Genomic DNA, 15,217 nt, shown 5'->3' on the forward strand with positions numbered 1-15,217 from the left:
ATTCTTGCCTGGAGAATCTCATGGACAGAGGAGCCTGGAGGGCTCCAGTCCATGGGGTCGCAAAGAGTCGGACACAATTAGCAGAGATCAAACCTCCATCTCTGGCGTCTCCTGGCACGAGCAGGCCGATTCTTTACCAGTGCGCCACCTGGGAAACCCGTACAATTCAGTGGTTTTTAGTACAGTCAGAGTCTGGGACCAGCACTACCAGCGGTTTGAGAACACCCCATCACCTCAGACAGAAACCCCACACCCAGCATTTCACTCCCTAGTGCCCTCCTCTCCCAGCCCTTGGCTCCCTGCATTCTTCTTTCTGTCTCTATTCATTTGTCAATTCTGGGCATTTTCTATAAAGGGCATCATATAATATGTGCTCTTTTGTGACTGGCTTCTTTCATCCTACATAATGTTTCCAAGTCTCATCCATATTGTAGCATGTGTCTATTTTTTCCTTTTTATGGTTGAATAATATCCCATCTTATGGTGGTCCAGTCGTTAGGACTCTGGGCTTCCAATGCAGGGGCCACAGGTTCAGTTCCTGATGGGGGAACTAAGATCCCACATGTTGTGGCAATGCCAAAAAACATTATATAATAAAGTTAAAAAAAATTCCGTCTTATGAATAGACCACGTTTTGTTTAACCGTTCGTCAGTTGACGAATTTACGCTGTTTCCACTTTTTATTCCCTTTTATTTGGGCTGCGCTGGGTCTTCGCTGTGGCTCGTGAGCTTCTCTAGCTTCAGTGTGTGAGCTTGGTTGCCTTGAGGCCTGTGGGATCTTAGTTCCCCAACCGGTGATCCTGCCCGTGTCCCCCGCGTTGGAAGGTGGATTCTTTTTGCTTTTTTTTGACATGACATTTTATTTGGAAGGTGGATCCTTAACCACTGGACTACCAGGGGAGTCCTTGTTTCCACTTTTTGACTGTTGCGAATAACACCACTATGAGCATGTGTGCACAAGGTTTTGTGTGGGTGTATGTTTTCATTCTTTTGGTTGTATACCTAAAAGTAGGATTGGTGGGTTGCATGGTAACTCTATGTTTAACTTTTTGAGGAACTGCCAGCCTATTTTTCAAAGCAGCTGCATCATTTCACATTTCCGCCAGCAGTGTATGAGGGTTTCAACGTTTCCTCCTCCTCCCAATACTTGTTATCACTACTCTTTCTTCATGACAGCCGTCCTATGGGATGGATACTTGGTGCTATCTCATTGCAGTTCTGATTTTCATTTCCCTGGTGGCTATTGTCGAGCATCTTTTGATGTGCTTATTGACCATTTGTACATCTTCTTCACAGAAATGTTTAGATACTTTTATCCATTTTAAAATTGGTTTAGGTCCTCCCTGGTGGCTCAGTGGTAAGGCACCCGCCTGCCAATGCAGGAGACATGGGTTTTCCCAATCTTTGATCTGGGAAGATTCCACATGCCGTGGGACAACCAAGCCCGTGCACCACAGCTACCGAGCCTGTGCTCTGGAGGCCAGCGTCACCACTGCTGAAGCCCTCTCACCCTAGAGCCCTGCTCCACAGCAAGAGAAGCCACCACAAAGAGAAGCTCGCACATCGTAACCAGAGAGGAGCCCTTGTTTGTCACAACTAGAGAAAAGCCTGCAAAGCAACGAAGACCCAGCACAGTCAAAAATAAAGAAATAAATAAATTGGCTTGTTCATCTTTTATTACTGAGTTGTGAAAATTCCTTACATATTCTAGATCAAACCCTTTACCAGGTATGATTTATAAATATCGTCTCCCATTGTGTGGACTGTCTTTAACTTTCTTGATAGTATCATTTGTAAAAGAAAAACAAAATATTCAAATTTTGATGAAGTCCAATTTACCTATTTTTTCCTTTTTGTTCCTTATGCTCTTGGAACTGTGTTTAAGAAGTCTGTGCTTAAAAAAAGAAAAAAATGTCTGTGCTTAACTCTAAGTCTCTCCTTGTGAAATGAAAATTTACTCCTGAGTTTTCTCTTGAGAATTTTATAGTTTTAGCTCTTACAGTTAGGTATATGATCCATTTTGAGTTTTTCTTCAGTTATTAACACATTTAAGTAACAAAATCTGGAGGCAGGTCTAATATCTGCTGTGATTTTGGAGCTGAGTGTACACACTGTTCTGAGATCTCTCCAACATGTAATGTGATGAGACAGTATCATGATTTCTATGGGTAGACAGAGCCCTAGCCATTGCTAATATCGCCTACATTCATAATTGAAGAAAATGATAGATTTCAGTTAAAGGTTCATTTAAATAAACCTGTAACTACCCTCCAGGGGCTTCATGGTACCTCTGAGCTCTATCCACGGGTTACAGGTTAAGAACTCCTGCTGCTGCTGCTGCTAAGACGCTTCAATTGTGTCCGACTCTGTGCAACCGCGTAGACGGCAGCCCACCAGGCTCCGCCGTCCCTGGGATTCTCCAGGCAAGAACACTGGAGTGGGTTGCCATTTCCTTCTCCAATGCATGAAAGTGAAAAGTGAAAGTGAAGTTGCTCAGTTGTGCCGGACTCTTAGCGACCCTAATGACTGGAGCCCAGCAGGCTCCTCCGTCCATGGGATTTTCCAGGCAAGAACTCCTAGGACAGCTAAAATTTCTGCCTGGAATCTCAGTTTCCTAAGAGTCTTCTGAGGGAATGAACCTTCCCAGGACTGGCTTCTGGCTGTTTTTCTGCCACAGCCCAGCATACACCCTTCTTCCTGGCTCCAGCTTTGTAGAAGCTATTCCTTGCCTAGCAAATTTCTAACAAACCATCTAACAATAATACTAAAACTAAAAAAAGAAAGAGTAAGAATTATAAACACAGGACTTCCCTAGTGGTCCAGTGGCCAAGACAACATGCTTGCAATCAAACCAGGGCCCAGGGTTTGATCCCTGGTCAAGGAACTAGATGCTGTGTGCCACAACTAAGAGGTCACATGCCGTTACTGAAAGGTCCCGAAACGAAGATCGAAGATGCTTCGTGCTGCAACTGAGGACCGGGCAGCCAGATATACAAATAAATGAAATAAATATATAAAAAACAATTATAAACACTGTGTGTAGAATCAGAGGGCTTGCCAGATGGCGCAGTTGGTAAAGAATCCCCTTGCCAACGCAGGAGATGAGGGTTAGATCCCTGGGTTGGGAAGATCCCCTGGAGAAGGAAACGGCTACCCACTCTAGTATTCTTGCCTAGGAAATCTTATGGACAGAGGAGACCAGCGGGTTGCAAAAGAGTCAGACATGACTGAGCACGCATGCAGGCATGCTCACACGGTATGTGTAGAATCAAACAAGGTCTTTTACCCACATCCTCAAACTTCATCCTCCCTGCCTTCCTAGGTCTCTGGTGAGGCATGTGGCTTGCATGGCTCTGTGGCTGAGACCTGCTGTGGGGCACGTGGGGCCACGTGGTTCAGACAGATGTTTTTACCTCTAGGTGCCTCAGTTTCTTTACCTACAAGGCATGGATGAGCCCCATGGGATTACTGGGTGAATTAAAAGAACCCAAGATCTCTACCTCAAGAGCAGAACCAGGCAGAGTTATATACCTGAAGACATTAGCTATTATCTTTAAGCCTTTCACAGGAGACTTTCTCTGCCAGCATGCGGGAGACCTGGGTTCGATTCCCAGGTCTTCCCAACCTGGGAAGATCCCCTGGAGGAGGGCACAGCAACCCCCTCCAGTATTCTTGCTTGGATAATCCCCAGGGACAGAGAAGCCTGGTGGGCTACTGTCCCCGGGGTCACAAAGAGTCAGACATGACTGAGTGACTAAGCAGGGCACAGCATATCCGTTCTTTCCTTCTGCACTGGGTTAGTGGTTACTTATTTGTATTATTCAGGATTCTATGAGTTGTAGCAGGATCTCTAATCTCTCTATCTCAGGATCTCCAATGGCTCTATTTAAAAAGCCAGGGTTTCAGGCCTGGCTTACGGGGCGTGAGCAGTGGGGACAGGTCAGAAGATTGTATCAGACTCAACTGGCCTTTCTGCATAGACTGGGGGTGTAAGAAGAGCTTCAGTGAACAGGGCCTGGACTGGCGTGGGGGAGCGAGCCCTTGCAGGGCAAGTGCCTCCTCTAGCTTCTAGCCCCTCAGCCCGTCTCGCCTGTGCCATCCCTGGCCTGGCCTTGGAAGTTCTAGGCTTTACAGCCTTGGGTCCTGATTTCAGGGAGTGAGATCCCTTCCTCATTGAGAGCTCCAAGAAAAAGTTCAGGCGAGAGCCTTGATTGGCCTGACCAGGTCATGTGCCCTTGAGGAGCCAATCACTGCAGCCAGAGTTCTGGGGCCTTCTGATTGGCCAGACCTGGGTCACGTCCTGGTCAGAGATGGGGAAGCCCCAAGCCAACAGCTGGGAGAGGGGTGGTGCGCATGGGCTGCCTCTTGGGAGATGCTGGGCTGACAAAACCCAAGGTCCTCCTCAAGGGTGTATTTCGAAAACGTTGTCTCCGTCAGACCTCACCTGTGCTAGGAACCCTTTCCTCACTGGGCTTGGCTCCTGCTCTGTGCACGCACGGGCAGCCTGTGTTCCCTATCATTGTTTTTCACTCAACAAATATTTAATGAGTTCCTACGATACACCAGGCACAGAGAAGGGGGTCCAGGAGGAACTCCAATACCTACAAGTCGGAAGGAGAGGGTGGAAGCTGCAAAGGGGGCTGAGGGGGGAGTGGTCTGTGAAGGAGGAGGAGGAGGACCAAGGTCCAGGGAAGTGAGGGAATTTCCCCAGGGAGGAGTGGCAGACCCAGGTGCTGCTGAGAAGTGCACTGAGAAGAGGAAGTGACCGCCGGATTGGGCAGGAGGGAGCTTGTGGGTGACCTTAGCAATAGTCAAGGGTAGGGATAAATCCCTGCTGGGGTAGGGTGGGGAGAGACTGGGAAGGGAGGGAGTGGAGAAGGCAGGTTTAGACTAGTCTCTGGAGTTTTCTATGGGGGGTGGGGAGAGCAGGCAGAAGAGGGCTTGGGAACAATGGTGAGCTCCCTCTCCCCTCCTGCCTCCTTTTTGGAACATGGTACCCAAGGGAAAAGAGAGAGAGGCTGATGGTACAGGAGAGCAGCAACGGGAGGGCAGCAGGAGGTGGGTGCTTGAGATCAAGATAGGGGTGGAAAAGCCTGAGGGGGAGGTGGATGCCAGGTAGGGAGATGTGTCAGTTTGGGGACTGGAAGATGAAAGATCCCATCTGATGGATTCAGTTTTTCTCACTGAAGAAGTGAGGTGAGGTCATTTGCTGGGACTGAGGGCAGAAGGGTTGTGGGAGGTGCATAAGGAGAGGGAAGAGGGTGTGAAATCTTAGTCTCGGAGGGTGGGGAGAGTGTCCCCAGAAAACATGGGAGGGCTGCTGACTCTGTGGAGTGCCTGCTTGAAGTCTGACATCACAAATTCCCAATCAGAAGGGCTATATGTGGGCCCCCTTGCCTGCCCCCCAACAATAGGCAGGGGCAGGAAAGGGGCTTTCCTTTCGGTTTGCAGGGTTGCTTCAGGTGGAAGGAGAAGGGATGGGGAGATGGAATTTGTAAAAACCCACCAGGCTAGGAGGTAAGTACTATTATTTGTGTTTTACAGACCAGGAAGCTGAGAGGGCCAAGGCCAGTATGGCATTCTGTGTGACTTCAGGGTCAAACTAGAACTGGGCTTGGTACATGTTAGCTGTTATATATTTGTTGAAAAAAGTGACTGGCTGGAAGGCCCAGTGATGTATCCACTGTCATTACCCAGCTAGGAAGTAGCTTCCAACCTTGGGGTTTGGTATAGGTGGGACTGGTGACCCCACATCCTGCAAGACTCTTCCCTGTGGCCCTAATAAATGACTCAATATCAGCCATGTGCCCTCGAAGGCTAATCTCTCCAGAGTCTGGTAGTAAAGCTCCATAGACACCAAGTGAGCAGGGCAGTGTTCTCAACCTCATTTCTCATGCAGTGCTCTCCCGGAGATGAGTCACAGCCTTCAGCCAGGTGTGAAGGCCACTTCTGGTTCCTAACCTTTGGCTTTGCTGCCTGTATCCTCCCACTGCGGCTGGTGGGGAGTTATCCGGGGGGAGGGGGGGGCACACACCTGCACCACCCGGGCTCTCCAAGGAGACGGGTGTCCTTTTAAGGGGAATCCAGGAGTTGAGACCCTGAACTCGGTGAGGGCACGTCTCCTCCATGGTGAGGGCACAGTGCCTTTTCTTACAGGCCCTTTGGGCAGAAGTGAAAGTGGTCACTTCATTGAAGTAATAATGACGGTCCATTCTGCAGAAAACGTGGAGGAGAACATCCTGCTTATTTATTCAGACTTTTAAAACCATCAAACTCCAGATCTCTCCCTGTAGCTATTTATAACCAGAGCTGGTGTAAACTGTCCCCATATTAAGCGCAGGTTCGAAGTAACTTAAAAAATAGCCATCCGCTGCATATAAAATTAAAAAAAATTTTTTTTCATTTATAGACCTTCTCTCGCCTCCGATTATGTGTGAAGAGCGCTCGTTGTTTGGAGGAATCGGTGGGGGTGGGGCAGATACAGACCTGCGGGGGAGGGGGTCACACACTCTCCCATCCACCCCTCACAGCTATAAAAGCAGCCCTGGGCCCACTGGTCAACTGTCCAGGGCGAGGATGTTTTGGCCTGGGTCGAGCGTTTCCTCACCGGGGTGCCCAGGGTGGAGCGGCGGAGGCCGGGCAGGCGGCAGATCCGGAAAAGTGGCTCTTGCCTCGGAGGAAGTTGACCCTCCTCCCCCTACCGAGGGCTTGGGATGAAAACGGCTACTGCCCCCTTTACCCTTCTTGGACCCCCCAGCCCGTTTCTGTAAGCCCCCCGTCCCCGTTTTCTAAGGGCTCCCCTCCCCCCCCGGGACAATTCGGCCCCTTCACAGCTCTCCAAACGGCCATCTGGGGTGGCAGGGGGACCCCCCCACCCCGCGCCCCGACTCTGCGTCCGGGCAGCGCCCCAGCTCAGGACCCTATCCTCCGGCCTCGCAGGCGCGGCGGCGCCCCGAAACTCGGGCGATTGAGGCGACTTCCAACGTCTCCCGCACCCCCCAATTAGCAGAAAGCCCCACCAAAACCCCACCCCGCACCCCGAGCTCCCACACTGCCTCCTCCGACTCCAGGAGACACTGCCACCTGGGAACTCTGTCCCCCGGCACCGGCGCTGCCCCCAGCGCTGAGGCACCCCCCAAAACCCCGTGGGAACCGCGGGGCCGCAATTAGTTTCTTCCAATTAGTTTCCCTTCTTTGTATAAGAACCCATTCAAACTGCGAGAGGTAGTCCTCCGCGCGAGGGGGAAAGTAGTCCCGACCTCGCCTTCGGTCTCCTCTCTTGCGTCGCGCGTGTTTCCCTTCAGGAAACCGGTGGGGCTCTCGGCGGAGCCCTCCGGGGAACGCAGGGGCCGGGGCCGCGGGGTGGGGGTGGGGTGCGCTCAGGGGAAGCGGGGCGGGGGGGTGCCGGCAGAAGGAGGGGGCGGGGAGGGCGGCTAACTCCTCGCTATTGCCTAGAGAGATGGATCATGGGGCGTAGAGAGACGGCAAACCTCAAACCACGTACAGCGGGCGATACGCGTCAACCGAACCTGACCAACGGAAGCCTGGCGCCACCCCCCTCCCCGCTCTCCCGCCCCGGCCCCTCGGACGGACGGCTGCGCGCAGCCAACTGGGCTGCCGCTCGCCGTCCAAATCGCACGAGAGCCAATGGGGGCGCGCGGGGGGCGGAGCCACTCCCTCCCCGCGCCGGGTTGGGCTGCGCGCGGCTTTCCCCCCCGCCTCACCTCACTGCTGGCTCAGGCCCCGCCCCCCTCCCCTCCCGCTCGCTGCTCCCGGAGTAGTTAGAGCCAGTGAAGTGCGGGCGGCGAGGAGAGCGAAAGTTGCGCTGGGCTCGGCGCCGGGGGGCCTGAAGCGGCTCCGCGCTCCGCCCGCCAGGGCCGCCTCAGCCCCAACTCGCGCCCGCAGGCTCCGGCCGCGCCCGCCCGCACCCCCTCCCCCGGCCCGGCGCACCCCCCACCCCCACCCCCGCCTCCTCAGGAGCCGCGGGGTCCCCCGTCACTTTCGCCCGGCTCGGGCCCCCCACCGATGCCGGCCATGGTGGAGAAGGGCCCCGAGGTCTCAGGGAAGCGGAGAGGGAGGAACAACGCGTCCAGCGCGGCCGCCTCGGCCGCCGCCGCCGCTTCGGCCGCCGCCTCGGCCGCCGCCGCCGCCTCGGCCGCCGCCGCCTCCTCGGCCGCCGCCGCCTCCGCCGCCGCCTCCGCCTCGGCCGCCGCCGCCCCCAATAATGGGCAGAATAAAAGTTTGGCGGCGGCGGCGGCGCCCAATGGCAACAGCAGCAGCAACTCCTGGGAGGAAGGCAGCTCCGGCTCGTCCAGCGACGAGGAGCACGGTAGGTGGCAGCCGCCCGCGCCGCCCCCGCGCCCGCCCGCCGGTCCGCGCGCTGACCGCCCCCTTCTGCTTTTCCCGCAGGTGGCGGCGGCATGCGGGTCGGACCCCAGTACCAGGCGGTGGTGCCCGACTTCGACCCCGGTGAGTAGCGCCCCGGGCCGGCCGGCTGGCTGGCCGGCCGGCCGGCGACCCGAGGGGGCGGACGGCCTCGGACAACTTTTCTTTCTGTGGATGTGGGTCCTGCCGTCCGCGGGGAGACGCTCGCGCCAGTGTGTCCTGCCGGCGGGCCGGGCCCCCCACCCCCCACCCCGGGGAGGCCCGAGGGTCGCCCGGGCGGGTCGGACGCGAGGCGGCGGTGCGCCGGCCACACCTGGCCACCTGGCTCGGGGTTCCGGCGTCCCCGGTCCGCGCGAGCCGCGCCGGGGCCGGGCGGGGGTGGCCGCGCGCCGGAGACTTAGCTTCCTGCGAGCGCCCCAGGGCTCGGGACGGCCTCGGACCCACCTCTCCCCTGCGGAAGGTTGCCCCGCGTGCCCTCTCCTGCCGGCTCCCGGGCTCCTGCCTGCCCCCGACTCCCCTCCCGTCCTGAGATTCCCCCCAAAACCAGTTAGTAAAAGAAGTGTGCTTCCCAGAGGGCGCCTGACTGGGGAAGAGAGGCTTGCTGGCGGTAGTTTGATTTTAAGGACCTATTTGTAAATGTGTGTGTTATTTCCTTTTTTTGTTTGTTTGTTTTGTTTTAAAGGAAGAGGTTGTGAAAGGTTAGAACCCTCAGAAAGCTTTAGCCTAACACCTCCAAGGCATCCCAACCCCCTTGCTTGGAACATTTGTTACCCTTGCTGCTCTTCTGTGTGCAGGCAAATTCAAAGTACCAGAAAAATCCTTCCAGACAAAGGAATTCGTCAGTGAGATTCTAGCTTGTCTCCGTATAAGACTGTCTTTAAAGATTGTTGGCGTGGAAAATGTTTGAAAGGACGTGGGTTTTATTTCAGAAATCAAATTCGAAAGAGAACCTTGTGGAACTGGAGTTAACAGTCCTCCTGGTTGGAGGGCTTTAGAACTGGTGGTTCTCTATGTAGGTTACACAACGAGTTTATTTGAGAGAATAAATGCATAAATGCTTTTTCCTTGGAAACAAGACTGCAGAAAATTGCAAGGATCTAGCCCTTGAAAAAGGCGATTGCTCTTAAGCTGTTATTAAGGTATGAAACTCTGGGTGTTCTTTGAAGTGAAGATACGTAGGCATCCCTGAGTGAGCTGTTGGGTTCTCTGGAAATAAATGACCTTTCCCACATTTGCTTTCTACAGTTTTGGCCTGTTGATGATTTAAATCTCTTAGAGTATCTGTAGTCTGACGCCCAGGTTTGTATTCCTTTTCAACTTCGGTTAGTCTTCCTATAGTTTCCCCTTCCCCCACCTCTTCCTTTTTTGGTCGTCACTTCTCATTTATAAGAGCCACAGGCCGGGACTCCCAGGCCAGGCTGCTTCTCCCCGTGCATGCCTTCTCCATTCCTCGGTTGGCCACCAGGGGAAGCATACTGTTTTTTGGTTACAGTTGACCCTATCTTCATTTTGTAGGTCAAGTCCATCTTTGTTTTAATACACAGACCATAAAGCAAAGCTCTTCACCAAGTTTCCCCCACATATTTTAAAAAAATATCAACTTGTACACATCTTTTAGTAAGTTGGTCAGTTTTGGGGTACATTTTTGTTACATTTATTTTGAAAGCTTTGTTTAAATATGTTGGCTGTGACTAAAGATAAGTACATATTTGATGGCAGCAGCGAGAATTAGATTTCTGATATTGTTCTAAATGTTGACGCCTAGCTCTGCATTGTTAGGAATGAGGCAGACTTCTTCGGAGTTGTTCTCTTTGAAGCAGCACGTGTAGTAGGATCATATTTTGAGCTGTCCTTGCAGTTTTGGTGGACTAAGGGCAAGCATAAATTTGTCAGAGACCTGCCATTCTAAATAGTGAAACGCTGCAAATGTCTTGCTGTATAGTCTTACTGTCAGTTGATTGGCTCTTGGCGTTAACATTTCCTATTTTGTGTTTGTTTTAATCTGGAAAGGAATCTAACTGATGTAAAATAATTTGAAGCCTTGTTTTGCTATTCTGAGCAGTGGGACAAATTCCTAGGCATGGCTGGAAATTGTAGGATTTTACTTTTTACTTCGTATTTATTTATTTAAAAGATGTGTTCTCATTTAACTTAAAATCTAAGGGAAGGGGAGACTTCCATTTTGGAATAGAAATGACACACCAGTTTTGTTGCATGTCAAGCAAATTTTTTTTTAGGTCTGGATTTAGTTTTTTTCCACTAGTACAAGTTAGGAATAATATGGAATTGAGATTGTGATTGTTACTGCTTTTTCTTTTTCTCTTCCTGAGTTTTGAATGCATGTTTGTTTATTTATTTTTACCACCATATGACCAGACTAGTGAATGTGAAACTCATCAGGAAGCCACTTTAAAAAAAAAAACAGAAAAACCTATCTGTAAAGATGTATGAGTGGAAGAATGTTGATTTTTTTTTTTAAGGTCAGGTTTTGTTTACCCACAGTCTCCTAACTTGACCCTATTTACCTTTAAGAACAAATGGTGGAAACTAGATCCTCTTGAAATCCCCTGTAGAGCCCAGGGAAGATGCATTTCTGTCACCCCTCACACATGGTGAGCGAAGTAGACCGCGCGTGGCCATCCTAAAATGCTGATTCATGTCTTATTACCTAATTAAGACCTAAACTGGACCACTGGATCAGAACTTGGTAGTTAAAATAACATCTTTGTTTATAATGGTGAACAAGTTTTATCAGGTAGGTTTAAAAACAAAGACCAGAATGCAGTTTCATATATTTAACTTTGTCTTTGTTCCCGTGTGGGGTCCAGACTGTCCATACTCTATTTCATACTTTATGCCATGTCGTATGCTGAGTTGGCTTTGGATTCTTTTAGAATTTAATAAACATACAGTAAATAAGAGGGAAGAGTGCTTATGCTAGCCTACCTCTGGTCAGTTATTTCCTGCATTTGCAAAACATAATTTATTTTGAAACTGGTAGTGTTCTTCTATACAAAAATGTAAGTAATTCCATGGTCTTACCAAGAAACGTGCAGAGGAAGAAGCGGCAGCCTCCGGGTTTCTTTGATCCCTTGTTTGGTACTCTTCCTCTTTGTTGTCTTCTAACTAGAGGAACACAGTGGCAGGATTTTAAGATTGACTCAAGTTCTTTGTTTTCTGAAGCATGTGTTGTTATTGTCAACTTCTCTCCGAGTTAGTAATCACAGTACACTAATAGTAAAATTAAGACTCTTACAGAAAAGGAAATGTTAATGGTAAATTTTTTTGAGGTAATGGCTCTTTAAACATGCAACCTGTATTTGGAACATTGAATCCAATATATTTAATCAGATTAGAAAATTTGTGGTTGTCATTGGTTCAACTGTCACTTTCAGAGTTGACTTATATTAATAAAATGTAGAATAGTTTTCCTGAACTATTCAGGGTATCTTGACCTGCTTTTCATTTCTTTTTGGTGGTGATTCTGTCTTCCTCTTTGAACACGTTATTTGCTTTGCTTTAATTTCATTGTAAAAATAAATTTTATAGATATCCAAAAATTCATAGGTTATGGTGAAGCCTTCATGGTGGAGGCATACTTGGAGGCAGTGTTTACCCAGATGAGAGGTGAGGGTAATGAGAAGTCCTGTGTGTGATCCCCTTTGTGATGCAGTGCAGTAGGAGGCACCTAGAGCTGTCTCTCGGGAGGTCTAGTGCCTTGTCTCTGTGATTAAGAAGGTGGTTTAAAAAGGTCAGGCTGGTCATTTTATCTCAGGAGCCTCTGTTTCCTGCATTGTGAATCAGGTTCTTTCATCACTGTGGCCTGTGATTATGTCAGTTACAGTCATCTTTTTAATTTCAGGCTTCTTTCAGAAGCAACATAGAGCAGACTGTGAGCTTGGGTTGTGAGAACCATCAAACCCAAGTTAAGATCTTGGCAGTGCCTCTTGACAATTGTGTTTCAGCCCTGGGCAGGTTTCTTTATTTTTGCTTTCATCTGTAAAGTAGAGGTAATGGAACTTCTTCCTCAAGAAAAGAAATTAACTGAGTTAATACATGTAAAATGTCCAGTGCAGTGCCTGGCACTCAGCAAATGCTAAGCAAACATTTTCTGCTGTCTTAATTTAGTTATCATTTGAAGGACTTAGTTGCCAAGTAGTGGTCCTTGCGTTGCCTGCTTTACTGCAAAGGTAAGGCTGGATTATTAATGAAGCTGTAGATTTGAATGCGAATTATGCATTCAAAGATACTTGAAGATGATTGCTTTTAAGTTACAGTACCTGCTGCAATTTAGGTAAATACCCTTTGCTGGGAGAGAGAACTAGTCCAAAACATTTTTATAGCAGAAAAGTACACAGAGATCCAGAGGGAATAGATAGCCCTGTTCAGCTCAAGTTTCAGGGTAGTATGAAAGAAACGTTGAGTCCATCCCTGGGCCAAAGTGAAGTACACATTAACTGTGTTCTGAGTCAGGGAGTTTTTACTCTGAATTCTCAAGTTCTTGTCTTTGAGAGTTAATATTGAAGTGAGGTTCTGCTGCTGCTGTACTTCCTTGGGTGATGAGTACTTCCTTGGGTGTGATCCAAAGGTTAGTTGGTGGAGGCTCATCAGAGCAGAGTTGTTTTAAAAGCAGTGTTGAAAGTCATTGGTACTGAAGAAATGTAAGCTTACTCTTTTCTTTTTTTAAAATATTTTTATTCGTTTGTTTAGGCTCTCTGGGTCTTCGTTGCTGCCTGGGCTTTTCTCTAGTTGCTGTGAATGGAGGCTGCTCTCTTGTTGAGCAGCAGGGGCTCTGGGGCACCCGGGCTTCGGTAGCTGAGCGTGTGGGTTCGTAGCTGCTGCTCCCAGCTCCAGAGCATGCGAGGCTCGGGAGTCGTGGTGCGCCGACTTAGTTGCTCTGCAGCAGGTGGGATCTTCCCACATCAGAGACTGAACCTGTGTCTCCTGCACTGGCAGGTGGATTCTTTACCACTGAGCCACCAGGGAAGCCTTAGGCTTATTCCTTTTTCGTTTCCTTCTTCTTCTTCTTTTTTTCCCTAGGCTTACTCTAAGAAACCTAGTTTCTTTAGTGTTATAAACTTCTATGGTTCTATAGGGCAGTTTAATTGACACAAATCTTAGTCTTTGGAAATGAAACATCGAAGTCTATCCAAATTACTGTATTCTTCCCCAGTTTATTTTACTTTTTATATTTTACTCTCTGCTATATCGATTGTTATACTTAATTTATAATTTAGCCCTCACTTTCTTCTGAGCCTTTCTTTAGAGGTTCCATGCATAATGTTAAAGTAAGAAATAAGGCTTCTATTTGTCCCCTTACTCTGATAGAAAACAGCGATCTTTGCTAAGGAGGATGTGTTCCGTGGGATTTACATTAAAACAGAGCTGGAAAAACCTTGTCGTAGAGGGAGTCTCGGGAACAGCAGTAAAGGCCCAACTGAGGCAATAATGGGGATTGAGTGCCGGCTCAGTAACTGGGCTGAGTCACCTCTACAGCCCCAAATAGCAAGTACGGAAAATACGTGTCACCTAGGATTGATTAGGGATAATGGTTGTAATTTAACAGTTTCTGTTTTATGTTCTGGAAATTTTACTAATACACATATCAAACAATACATATATCTTCTAGTTGAGTTTTATGTTTTTTATTGTTGATTTTTTAAAAAACAGTATTTATAAAATAGAATGTTTTAATGTGATAAAAAGTGTTTTGATAAAATGTTTGAGATAAATATTTTTAAGTAAAATTAAAATGCCATTTAAGTGAAATGTTGATAGTAAACCCTAAAACGCCTACTTTTTTTCAAATAAGTCAAATTTTGTTTTTTCTTTTTTTTTTTGTTTAAGTTAGTCATATTCTTTATTTAATATGAGGATCCTGTAAAAATTGCATGCTAGACATAATTCTTTGAAGTTTCTGGATTTTCTCTCCCTCAGAGCAGTGAGAGAGAAAATTGTAGTGTTCACTCAGTGCAGCCTTCCTGTGTTCTAGATGAGGAAGGTGAGGCCTGCAGAGACAAAGTGACTTGTATTTGTCTTTCAGTCATTAAAAGCATCTCCAGGTAGGTTTGAGGCATGTAATACCAAATTTTATTGTTTTACAGCCTTGTTCTGGGTACGATAACATGTGTGTGTAATTTTAGATAAAGGTAGTGGAGGTGAAGGAATTCCAACTGAGCTGTTTAAAATCCTAAAAGATGATGCTGTTAAAGTGCTGCACTTAATATGTCAGCAAATTTGGAAAACTTAGGACTGGAAAAGGTTACTTTTCATTCTAATCCCAAAGAAGGGCAATACCAAAGAATGTTCAGACTTCCATACAGTTGTGCTCAATGCTAGCAAAGCAATGCTCAAAATCCTTCAAGTTAGGCTTCTGCAGCACATGATCTGAGAACTTCCAGATGTATAAGCTGTGTTTCAAAGAGGCAGAGGAACCAGAGATCAAGTTGCCAACATTTGTTGGATCATGGAGAAAGCAAGGGATTTCCAGAAAAACATATTCTTTTGCTTCATTGACTATGCTAAAGCCTTTGACTGTGTAGGTCACAACAAACTGGACAATTCTTAGAGGTGGGAATACCAGACCATTTTACCTGTCTCTTAAGAAACGTGTATGTAGGTCAAGAAGCAACAGTTAGAACTGGACATGGAATGACTGGTTCAAAATTGGGACAGGAGTATGACAAGGCTGTATATTGTCACCCTGCTTATTTAACTTATATGCAGAGTGCATCATGTGAAATGCCGGGCTGGATAACTCACGAGCTGGAATCAAGACTGCCAGGAGAAATATCAACAACCTCAGATATGCTGATGATAAAACTCTAATGGC

At 48.3% G+C, this 15,217-nt stretch overlaps 1 protein-coding gene across 1 annotated transcript in view; it reads left to right on the top strand.

The window, feature by feature from the left end:
• Positions 1-7,763: 7,763 nt before the first annotated feature.
• The window catches only part of RCOR1 (REST corepressor 1), a 117,566-nt gene continuing 110,112 nt past the window's right edge, over positions 7,764-15,217 (top strand). The window contains exons 1-2 of the mRNA XM_070358021.1: positions 7,764-8,329; positions 8,410-8,469. Coding sequence (XP_070214122.1) covers positions 8,026-8,329; positions 8,410-8,469 — 364 coding nt within the window. The 5' untranslated portion in view covers positions 7,764-8,025. The remainder of the gene's footprint in view (positions 8,330-8,409; positions 8,470-15,217) is intronic.

The sequence above is a fragment of the Bos mutus genome, chromosome 21 (assembly GCF_027580195.1).
Source record: "Bos mutus isolate GX-2022 chromosome 21, NWIPB_WYAK_1.1, whole genome shotgun sequence".
Taxonomy (NCBI): Eukaryota; Metazoa; Chordata; class Mammalia; order Artiodactyla; family Bovidae; genus Bos; species Bos mutus.